We start from the raw sequence: 12468 nt of genomic DNA on the forward strand, positions 1-12468 counted from the left end.
TATGTCCATCTAGCAAAATATGGAATAGGAACTGAACTGGAATGGATTATATTGGATCAGCCACAACAAAAGAGGGGAGACTGGCAAATGGTCTTTTGTAGCACTTTAATTCAGGGACAAATTATCAATAATAATGCTAATAATTCCAACAGTATGGTATTTGAGTGTACTGTTGTTCTAAGAGTCATACCAAGAAATAGGCAGTGTAGGAAAAAAAATATATTTGTTGAATTATAACATTCAAAGTTTGGAGGGGAGATGAGGACCCTCCAGATATCACTGTGTCAGTGGAGAAATGTATAATGGTGTTCAGTTAACAGCGCAGTCAGGAGTACCAATTGTTCAGAATTATATGGAGGATCATAAAATGTTTGGCCGCATGCAAATTCTCTTCAGACCTTCCTGTCAATGCTGGGAGCTGGTGGCCACGTGTCCCCACTTCTCCTCCATGCTTAAGGATTTACAAGTTCTATAGTAAGAAAATTATGGCCAGGGTATAGACTGTGACATGGGATACAAAATATGGCTGCTTCAGTTATCCCAAATAGGCATTAAGTCAGATCACTGGGGAATTTTAATTTACAAAGTAAATTGAATGTTCAACCAGTTATATGCAAACTAATCTTTTTTTTTCTTTTCTGGTGAAGGAGCTGCCATAAGGAAAATCTCCCTTGTCCCTAATCTGAGATGAATGTTTACCCAGTCTGCCAGTGGAACTGACCTTGCTTTCGTGATTACTTATTCAGTTATATAACACCGAACACAACAGCCAGGTAGGGCACAGTTGTGAAAATTAATTCCCTGAACAGCATGTAGAACATTGTTTGGGTTGGCCTTTCCAAATTTCCAGTCACACTATGTGGTTATATTTGAGCATATGGCATGGAAGCATTGTTTGTGACTATTGCACTCACTGGGGAATGGACTTGCAAAGACAGCTTTTAGTTAAATATAGAAATATTTAAGGAAAAAACCCTAACTGACATTTATGATTAGGCACCTCTTCAATAAAATGTGCACTTTGAAACCTTTAAATTGCCTTACACAAGTATGAGCAAAATTCCAATCTGATCATCACAACAGGAGGAGGCCAGGATCTGCCATGAGGGGAAATGCCCAGTGACGCTTTGGATGGATCAGGAGGGGCTCCATTTGCTTCCAAAGCAGATTTGAAGCCAAATTATCATGAAATTGACCTGTGTTATTTTATAGAAGACTTTTTCATCTTCCATTTCTTATTCTGCCTTGAATTTCTTCTACTTTCCATTTCTAATGAATTTTTGGTAGGGTTTTTTTTTTTTTTTTTTAGAAAGAAATATGGAATAATTTGCTGATGGAGTAGAAAGTCACTGTATCTGGATTAATTCACTTGCTCTTTTACATTGTCTACTCTGTTCTTCACTTTGCTATTGTTACCAATAGAAGCGAATATGTGTAGCTCAGGGTTGAACTGTGGAGTCCTTGGGGTTCTCTGAGCTTGGTTTTTTTCTTGCAAACATTTCGTTACCTGGCTAGGTAACATCTTCAGTGCTAGAATGGAATGGGGTTTGCTATTGTTGTCATTAATTGGATTTTGCTCTATATTTCCTCTTGTGAAAGTATTTCCTGATCCAAATCTTTTGTTGACAGTTTGGTTATTTTGGTGCCCAAATTATTCCTCGTGTATTCCAGATGCTACAGAACAATCTTTGTTTTTCTCTACAGACCTTCCCATTTTCAGAGCAGGCAGTATACTTTCTGGATTTTTGCAGCCCGGGAGCCTTCCTGGGCACACATTTTATTTAAATGCCCACCACATGTTCCTGAAGCTGGCATGGCATCCTCTGCAAGAATGCTTTAAGAAACTGTTCAGTTCTGACTGACACAAGATAGGATTGTCTAACTAATTAAGGAGTCCTTCTGATTGGAGACAAATCAGGCCTCTCATCTTCCTATTTGGAAAAGGTCCCTTTCTTTTCTTCTGTTGCTTCACAAAATCTTGGGTCTGATGACTTCTCCTGCTGCCCCACACCAGGGAAAGGGAGGTCAGTAGAAGGTGATAATGTGTTCACTTCTTACAACTGGAAGTTCTGAGTCTCATTTCTATATCCTGCTGTGCCAGTACAGAACAGTAAGCTGTCTAGGGACTAAAACCAACAGATGTGATCAGATAGAAGCTGTGGTTAACATAGCGGGTTGGGGGCATCTAGGTGCACCTGTGTGACTCACTACTTCTAAGGAAAGGGGATTACATTAGGAAAACATAGCTCAGATGAGAAAGTTAAAAACACTCCAGCTGCTCCCCCACAAAGTTAGAGATTTACATAGCAGTTATCTACAGGTACAGTATAAAGGTGCACTTTTGGCACCACAGGCTAATATGATTCCTCTGAGTGATTAAATGTAAGAAACACTTTTTATTTTGTAGTGGATTATCAAAATAACTGCAAGCATGTGAAGCAGCATCACAAAGCAAGAAAGCAAGAAAGAAAATTTACTCTTCAATAAGCTCTTATTCTTAGTAGCGATGCACTACAAAATGCTGATAAACAACTTGTTGCTGATCCCACTACTAAAGTGACAGCCACTTTATTTAAATGCACACCACTAAAGTGGAGTCTACAAGTCCTTGAGCTGGCAGAAAAATATGCTGGCATAAAATTTAGTGCCATGATGGCTGAGCCCTATTCTGCCACTGTACCAACAGCAATAAGTGGTTCTGTCCTCAGAGTTTCACTGTAGGACAAATTAAGGAAAATGATTGATGGACTCCCTAGTTTCGTTTCTGCTTCCGCCAAATGTCACCTACTGTGGAAAAGACCAACCAGCAGTCATTCTGGTGTGGCTGGGTTTGTAGAAAGGGATGAATTTTGACAGAGGGCTAGGCCTGTAGTTTTAGCCATCTTTAAAACCTGGAACCAAGGCAGTTGGTCTTTCCTCTGGCTATTTCTTAGCTATGTTTAAAAAATAGATCCAGTGTTCTTTCACAACAGTGTTAATTCATTGTATATAAAGATCCTGCGTAAGATGTGTCAAGTTCTCCAGAAAGCGTTGGTCAGGCATTATGCAGAGAGATGTCTCTGCAGATGCCAGGTATGTGGTCTCTCCTGCAGCTCAAGTCAAAATGTGCCAGTTCCCAGTGACTGGAGAGGAGGAAGTATGCCAGGAACAGCCAATAAGAGCTTGGCAGATTCCAGCTTCTGCCTGAATCATCAGTTACATTGTCAATTAAGTGTGCCAGATCCTGTCCACTGCAAATATGGTGTCAGGAGAAAATGCTACTTTAAAACTGGAATAACTAAAGATGACTTCAAGCTCCTCAGCTGTAGGCTAGGGATGAGATGAAGACAATGTCATAAGGACAGATTATTTTAAAATGGTTTGCAAGGCATATTTATGTTGTAGTTAGGTGGACATGAGGATGAATCTTGTGCGAAGAGATTTTACAAGTTCTTACATGGTATGGTAGGTGGTAAACACAAATAATGTACAATGTACTATCTCTTCCATTTACAGCTATTACCTGTGGCATGAGCAGTGCTCCTTCTAAGATTGCTTCAGCATAGTTCCATATGATCTGATTTCCTTATGTATTTTGAAATTATCCAAGCAATGTTTCATTTCTCCAAAATGTATTACAATGTTCCTTAGCATGGTGACTTTCATATGCATTGGATTAACTCTACAAATCCTCAGTCGGTACAGCCATGTTATGCTTATATAAAATGTTCTGCTGGATCAGGCCACATGTCCATCTTCTCCAGGATTCTCTTTCTCACAAAGCCTTGAAAGCAACCTTCATAGCCTTCTCCAATATTGTAATGTTTAATGTGACAGAAAGAATGATTATCTACACAAGTAACAATATCCACAGGTAATAACTGTACTGTGTTTAATTAATGAAACCAACTGAACTTGAAACTAAATTTAATCAATTTAAAATTCTGTCCTAGCTACTCCCTCCAGTCCTTACTTATTATTGCCTGCCAGCTTTCTGAATTACAAGCCCTGGAATGCCTTTCAGAGGCTAAGTTCAACCTAAGTTTGGACTGAAAACTGTTGCATTTTTGCTATAACCAGGTGGCACTTCAGAATTAATTTGGAAAAGGTGTTTCAGAGAAACAAAAACACATGTGAAGTGCTTTAAAACTTTAAAGCAATCACATCTTTTCACTTGCTTTAAAGCTGTTAGCCAGGTGCTATGTTCACACCCTCACGAGCTTCAAAACACCTTGTTGGAATAAAATGAAGCACTGAGAACAGTCCTAATTCTATGAGTAAGATTTATTTATACATATAAATAAATGAGAAGTCTCACAGCATTGATGTTTAAACAGATTCCTGTTCTTAGAGAATCACAGTCTCACAGGATGTATTATAAGGAATAAAATTAGTTTTAGGTCCAATCGCAGAAGAGATTCTCTTGCTGTTATACATGGGTAATCCCCTCCAGTGGACTGATGTGTGTGGAAAGAGAAAGATGAGTCATCTTTGCCCATAACTTATGTTTTCTTGAGCTGTCCTATTACCTATTGTAACACATCACTAGAATGTTATCAGCCAGTTATAAAAGCTGATCTTTTGGGGGGGGGGCGATAAACCAGAGCAATTCAAGATCTGTCTCCAGAGTTCCCCAGTGTTGCTTCTGAGAATTCCATGGCTTTTACCTCTTAATAGCTATTTAATAGCTATTTATGAGCTTTGTCTAATGATACTTCAATCAGCTGGGCAAAAATCTACAAGTGAGACAGTGCACTCAGCCTTTTATATGCAAAATGAGATATTCTATGCCTAGATACAACATCAGGATGAATTTAAATATATGGGGATATTTACACTTAGTCCTTCTACAAACATTTAAGCCAAAATAAGCCCTCACACACAAAGAAGAGAAGAGAAGAGGAGAGAAGAGAAGAGAAGAGAAGAGAAGAGAAGAGAAGAGAAGAGAAGAGAAGAGAAGAGTGTCCATATTTTGAAAGCAGATGGTGTTGCTGCATGTCTGAGCCCTGATACATATGGGGGCACTCTTATTTATTTTAATTATTTAGGTAGCCAAAACAGCACACTCACCCATCAGTGGGCTTAGGAGATTCCCAAGGTCTGCAGAAATACCTCCAAAGTAAACTTCTTAGGAAGTAGAGTGCAAATCCCAAATATGTTCCTTGCCCCCATAAAATAGAATCAGACTGATGGAGGAGGGAAAACATACAGGGAGGAAAATGGAGCCAAGTGGTCTTTAGAATTTTCCAGTCTCTAGGTCCAACACAATCAGTATATTTCCAAGAATTGTAAAGGACCCCAATGGATATTTTATTCTTGGGATTCCTGAGCCGTGATATCTGAACTGCAGGCTGTTCACTTTGTGCAACACTGCTTGCACTGCTGCTCTTCAGAGATGCTGAGATAAGTTAAGGCTATAATTACACTGTGTAATGGGTTGCAGTTACACTGCAATTACCAATGTAATGTTTTGTGTCATGTAGGAAGAGAGATACTTATATTGTTCATTGACAAATGAAAATAGAACACTTTTTTTCCTTAACACAGAAATGTGTAGTTCAGTGTGTTTAATGTCTCTAATGGTAGTATCTGGAATTGCACTTTCTTTGCATATATTATATTGCTCCCCAGATACGTTTCAAAAAAGGGTTAATGCATTCTTGGATTTTAATTATCTAAACTTGTCATATAATTTTTCTCGGACTTTTAACTTTAATTTTCCTTTATTCCTGGAGTAATTTACTTGCTGTCTTATGTCTGGTGCTCTGTTCTTCATGTTGCAGTTGTTGTCATTGACTGGATTCTCTTCCCATTTCTCTTGCAAACCTATTACCTAATCTGTTTCTTTCATTGGACCTTGTCTGCATTTTTTTGGCTATTTTATGCAACTTCTTCCTCTTATGTATTCCCTAACACGCCAAGTAACAGTCTCTTCTACATTCTTTCCCATTTTCAAAGCAGACAGTATAGGATCCCGAATGCCTTTGTTTTACTTCTGAAAATGAAACCTAATGTATCTGAATGGCCCAAAATTGGAACAAGTTGTCCTATTTTTATATCAGGAATATCTTGGATGAAGAACTATTTGGCACTCCTGCATGTGCCATCTGTGACAATGACAGAACGATGGAGAGCTGCTAAATAATTCTAGGGACTCACCTGAAATGTCTGTTCAACGAATAAACTAAAGGTAAAACTTACCAGCTATCCAAATAGCAGAGCCAATGTTCTATTTAGCAGATGTACAAGGTTAGTTATGTATTCTCTGTTTTGGAACTACAGCTGATAGAATTCCCAACCACTTACATGCTGCCACCTCAACCACGCATGAAAGCCATCCCAAGCACCTTGGAAGAAAATCTGGATAACATATATCAAAATAAATAATAAATACATTTTAATTGGCTTGAAAAATACTATTGGTTATGTTAACTTATGATGAGAACTGGTGTCCATATCTAGCTATATATAGTACAATATCTGTACTGTATATGTATTGATAAAACTGACTTGCTGACTGAAGCTTCTTTCAACATTTATTCTTCCCCCTCCTTTTTTTTAAAGGGTTGATGCATGCAGGAAGGAACAATGATTTATTAATTTATTGAGTAGCTTGTACTCACCAGAACATCAAAAAAGCTTTGTTATTGTAAAAAAGTACTTTGTATCAAAAAGATCACTCAAAACTTAGTTATAACAAACACTTACTGGAACGATTTTGCTTATACATGCAAGTTTGTCCTAAGGACTTTTATCAGAAAATGTCTGCACTGAGCTACTGTATCATTCATTAGCTATGTTGAGACAGACATTTTAATGTGCAGTGGGAATGGTTAATTGTAGTAGTTATACAGAGTTTCTACATGATGTCATCTTTCTGTAGTGGACAGCTCATGCTTTTCCTCCCTTCCATCCATAGTTATCTCAGCGGGTCATCTGATCAATACAGTCAGGTATCAAGTTTTTTGAGGGGGGGGCAATGGGTTTTACACCAGCAGTGACTGTCCTTTTCTCCCTTTGGCTCAACTTCTCCCATATAGTTCCCTTCCATGGAACTGAGCATCTGCACTGCTATTGCATTTACTTCTGTAGCCTGAAAAAATCCTGACTTTGAGATCTTTGATTATAAAACAAACAAACAAAAATTTTGTGCAAAGGTCAATTAATCAACTGTCACATGTTCATAAAGGTCACAGGTTGGGGAAGTGAAGAGGAGAGGGACAAGATATTAAGCAGTGGAACAGCGTGCCTCTTGGAGTCAGGGGTGCTCCATCACTAGAGGTTTTCAGGCAAAGGCCGTTTGTCTGGGATGGAATGAGGGACTCCTGCCTTGGGTAGGGGGCTGGACTAGAAGACCTCCTTTCCAACTCTACGATTCTATAATTCTAACAGGGGCAGAAGAAAAATCATGAAAAAACCCACTCTGTTATGAACCAACTATAGAGCCTTTCTTTACAAGAATGGTACTAGAGTGCTTTGATAAACACAATTTTGCATGCCAACCATATGATACAATGCTCAACCATGTCTAAACTGTAATTGTGGCTTCTCTGTTAGTTTCTTCCTGCATCTAAAAAAGTTGAATTTTCCCCAATAAAGTGATTCATTTGTGGGACTTAAAAATGTCTGGACATCACCTGGAATGTGGTTCATCTAAAGTCCAAAATTTCTACAGTCCTCCAATTTTCTCCATAGCTCTGCATATCCTTGGCTTAATTTTTATCCTCGGGGGAGTTAATGCTCTATGCTGGGCAGAACAACACTCTTCCATTCTGGTAATATTTTTGTCTCCACTACTTTCAAAGATCCACTATAAAAGGTTTTGGAAGCTATGAGCTTTCCTCCTTCCTTCGACAGCCAAGTTGCTCCGATTTAAAAGGCCTCGCATTATGTTGGCATCAAACAAACAAGCAAATTGTGGGGATGTAGGGAGCAGTGGAATGGAACCACTAGCTTTTATTCTCTTTCTATTGAGGATTTTCTTTACAAAGGCTAGCTATGCATGCACACCCTGTCATCTGGTTTAAATAGCAGAAAGAGGGATCTATGGAGGAAGGATAGCCTTTAAACTTTGTGGACATCTGCCCCTGATTGGAATAAAACAGAGACAAAGACAGTAGAATCTGGTAATGATGGTGCAGACAGATTGTCCCCAAATCACTTTTTTTTTTTAATGTGCTTTAGAGAGGGTTAGGTATTGCTGCGAGACGTTCATTAAGAAGGATCATAGGTGGCTTTTCAACAGTAAAATGTTGAACAGAAGTGAAATCTATGAACACCTGAGAGCTGAGAGCAAGAAAGAACAGGAAAGAAGTGACATTTTGCAAAACATGATGGCTTGCAGCTGGTCGTCCCGAACATTAGAATTGTCTCACTGCTGCTTGCTCTCTATTCAGAATATAGCATTATTGGAGTCGGGGGGGGGAGGGGGGGGGAGAAAGGGCCCCGTATTTCCTTAGAAGCTGTCTTCATAGGGGCAGCCTAACTTACCATTAATTGTTTTTAGAAAGCTAATTTCAGAGACAAACAGTTAAAAACAATGGCTAGCTTTCCACACAACTTCCTTAATGACTTGTCAGACACAAAAGCAGTACTAATCTGATTAGTAACTGCGATTGAGAAAATCTACTGTAAAAATGAATCGTGCCTCAGGTTTTGAACATGATATCGGGCAAGACATTTGAGACTGGCCACTGTGAGACATAAAAGTGTCTTTGATGGAATATTTATTTCAGAAGATTTTTTTTTAAAAGCCATAAGAAATAATATTGTTCGTGTTTGCTCCTAAAATTTTATAGGTAGAGGAGGTGACACTCCAAATGTAAATTAATAAAATCTGTTATATTGTAGGAGGGGAGAGGAAAGCACAGCAAAACAATTCACACACTGAGAGAAATTTTCAAATCTTTCAGCAGCAGCTGCATAGGAGTTAAGGGGAGGGGAATACTTTGGAATCTTTGCTAAGCGGAAAAATCAGCAAACCTTCTTACATGGAACTTGGACATTTTCCACAGTGGGTTTTTTTTTTTTTTGGTCCACCTCCCTCCCTGTCTCCTCTTATATTTCTGCTTGTCACACTCTGGCACTCACAGCTACTCATTTTAAAGCAGCGAAACCTCTTCATTTCTCAAAGCATGTAGACACTCCTATGAGATCTATTAGAAAATGACAAAAATTCTCTGACAACTGAAGTCAGGGCCAGAGATATGTCACCATCAATGATGAATGGTTCCCTGAGAGGAAATGGAGAAAGGCTTGAGTAGCAAAATGTAGCTCTGAACCTTCATGTTGAAAACTCCAGGCTGATGTGTTACTTTGGACAACTGGAGCCCAGCACTCAATGGCTAAATGTGGTCACATTTATATTTATCTGGAAGGAGAGGGACAAGCTATATTATGTTTTCCAGGACGTCTATTAATCAGTGATGGTGAAAGGAATCAAATAGTCCCTTAGATTCAGTTTATGACCCTTCTGATGCTACCCAAAATGAAGAACACAAGTAAAAAAAAGATGCCCTACTTTAAATTGGTAGACACTTTGAGGGCACATATTTAATTCAGATAGATCCTACAGTAAAGTATTTGGTAATTTTTGAGTAAGTAAATAGATAAAACTGTCTTAAAATATGTCAGACCATTTATTCCAGTGGTGGGGTGAATCCCTCCTTGTGACATCTATTTTTTTTAGTTCCTCAATATTCACTAATAGATGTATAAATCATATATTTGTAATGTATTAATTCTAAGCTCAAGAATTAGATTCAAGTACCATAACTTCATCAAGCTTGGTGTCCTTCCAGATAAAAATTAATTCCTACTTCAACCCTTAGTTTAACTGAAGGTGAGATTGAAAGGTAATTATTTCTGTCATGGCTGTTCTTAAATAACTGGGAACAAGAAATCCTTGCTGATCTACTGTGAATCATCCAGAGATCTGCTTTTAGAGCTAGTCTACTTTCTACCCACTCCTAGTAGCCTCTCCAAAATTGCAAGCAAAGATCTTGGCAGGTCTACAACTAAGACTGTTTAAAGTAGAAATATGCCACAGATTGAAAATTGGACCTTCATTGTTCAAAATATTTTTCCTACCACTCAGGTATGGCTCTTCCACATAAGGACTTAAGGGTGCCATAGTTATATGAAGAATGTATACAGTAAACAATGTTTTGGAAAAACATAAACCAACTTTACAACTTGATGTTGTTTTCCTCACTAGCTTTGCATCACCTTCTACATCTAGGCTGTTTAATTCCAAGCCAACAGCAAGAATAATATTTGTTTCCTGGATTTAAGCAGCTCTGAATTTGTGGGTTTTGTGTTTCCATACACAGTTTATACTTGAAATAACAAAGATGCAATTTGCCAAAAGTGCACATGAGGGCATACATGCATCATTGTGGGTGGCTAGATGCAGAAACAAGATAGGAAGATGTTCAAGGATCTTATAGCTGAGATTATTGAAAACTGTCTTAAACAATGCTGTGAATGAAGGAAAGTCACAGTTCAGGTAGCTTAAAAAGAAAGAAAAAGAAGAAAAAAAAAACTCATCAGCAAATTCATTTCCCAGAGAGCTACAGCCAAACTTTGGCTAGAATCTACTGTTCTGCGGTTAACATTTTTATTTCTCTGCCAACCACCCATATGTGATGAGAAAAGAAAAATGTTATATAAATTATGTGCAGCACTGGGTCCCGCCCCCCTCCCCCTTTGTGGTTCCATTCTTAAGGCATATATCACTGGAGGCAGAGCTAACTTTACCAGAGAAACAGCAAATCCAGTTAGACCTGACATAGTAACAGTTTTAATGGAAAGAATAAAAGAAAAGTTTTGAAGCACCTCTTGTCCACAAAAAGACCATCACAGCAAAATGCAATTGATTGGGGGGGGGGGACTTGTGGGACTTTCTCAGAAAAGGCACCAGAAGATGGCATCTAGAGAGTCACTGGAAAAAGCTGTGCACCATTTCTGGACATCTCAGCTCAACCCTTGAAAGCTAGCCAAGGAGAGATAATTTCCCCTTTCGCTCAACTGAAAAAGTGGAATCATAAAGTGAAGCCTAGCTTACAAGGAAGAATCAGAGCACAAATTACCCCCAATATTCTAGTACACAGTCCCTTGTGATTTTGAACAGTATAGTAGACAGAGTTGAAGGGTTGTAGTCCAGCTTGCTGGCCTGGGTTCTCCATGGTTCTTCTTGTTCCCTCTCCCTAGTTGACAGGAGGGTGTGCATCTGTTTCTGCAAAAACCATTGATTTGCATGCTAGTTTGTACTCTCCCTACACTTGGTTGGCTTAAAGCACTCTTTGCGTAATAACTCTCTTGTGCAATTAGAAGTTTAATAATGCCTAAGGAGTTGAATTCCTTCCTTCCTTCCTTCCTTCCTTCCTTCCTTCCTTCCTTCCTTCCTTCCTTCCTTCCTTCCTTCCTTCCTTCCTTCCTTCCTTTTCAGCTGGGAAGCATCTGGGGAGAGAGGAATTGGATAGTTAGTGATGTCACCAGTGCCAATCAATATTCCGCGTGCAGCCCTTCCTCCTACAGGGTGATAAAACTTGTTCTTCCTGCATTCAGTCCTTAGGACAGGATGCCTGTGTCGCAGCAACAACATGGTTCCCAGTTTCTCTTAATGCAGCAGCGGACTGAAAGGATGTGCACCAGGGTGTATTAGTCAAATTATACAACAACAACCCTGCAGCACAAACCCTCTAGACAGATTTCAGGTCTGTGTCCTTAAAGAATGAAGTCTTCATATGACTCAGAACAGCACTGTGTAATTCATCTCAAGAATGAACAAGAGGTGAGAACAAAGATTCTGATGAACCAGAGCTGAAGTTCACAGATAAAGCCATTACTTTGGGGGAAGTGAAGCGCTCGGGTATCCAAAAAGCCAACCAGCCAGGCTCCAGCCTTTCAAAGCATTTACAGCAGGTGGCGCTACGCCTGCGTGTGTGTCACATCCTGAAACAAACAACACTGGGCACAAAAGAAACTGATATCCCAGTGAGGTCACATGCCATTTCAAAGAAACCTGATCATTTTAGCATACTGGGAACCCATTTAACATTATCTCTCTGACTATTATCTCATCTCTATATTTTATCTGACAGTTTTCTAACTCAGCATTTTATATGCACACACTATGCCATCTGAAAGGTCAAATGCTGCTGTGAGTGTTCATGGCTTTCTTAATAATATACCAAGCTGAACAAACCACGCCAGCTTTAGCAGTGGGGTATATCGTTTGGTGCTTTTCTACACTGACCTTGACAAGCCAGGTTGCATTTATCATAATTTTTAATTGCTCTTGTACTTGCTTGTTCATGCTCACCTACAATTAACCTAAAATTGAATACACTAAATGCAAGCACTAAATTACATTTTTAGTAATGTCTATTGAGAAAAGGAACTAAATTCAGGGAGCATTCACAAAAACTTAATAATGGATAAGATGTCTTTTTTAAACGTTTAAGCACCAAGAACGAGCAAGTGAAG

The 12468-nt window shown here is 38.9% G+C and overlaps 1 protein-coding gene across 5 annotated transcripts in view; it reads left to right on the forward strand.

The window, feature by feature from the left end:
* The window catches only part of XKR9 (XK related 9), a 52519-nt gene that overhangs the window by 16734 nt on the left and 23317 nt on the right, over positions 1 to 12468 (forward strand). For 4 of the 5 annotated variants that reach the window (XM_088130692.1, XM_088130693.1, XM_088130694.1 and 1 more), the window contains exon 5: positions 648 to 773. Coding sequence is in view for 3 of the 5 variants with exons in the window: in XM_088130694.1 (XP_087986820.1) it covers positions 648 to 691 (44 nt within the window). In the remaining 2 variants the exon portion in view is untranslated. Of the gene's footprint in view, positions 1 to 647; positions 1196 to 12468 lie in introns of those variants that run through there. The other variant, XM_025173168.2, reaches the window with a different exon arrangement.

The sequence above is a fragment of the Python bivittatus genome, unplaced genomic scaffold, assembly GCF_059951505.1.
Source record: "Python bivittatus isolate LINGU-HERP-01145 unplaced genomic scaffold, Pbiv_v1 ctg000840_np1212, whole genome shotgun sequence".
Lineage (NCBI taxonomy): Eukaryota > Metazoa > Chordata > Lepidosauria > Squamata > Pythonidae > Python > Python bivittatus.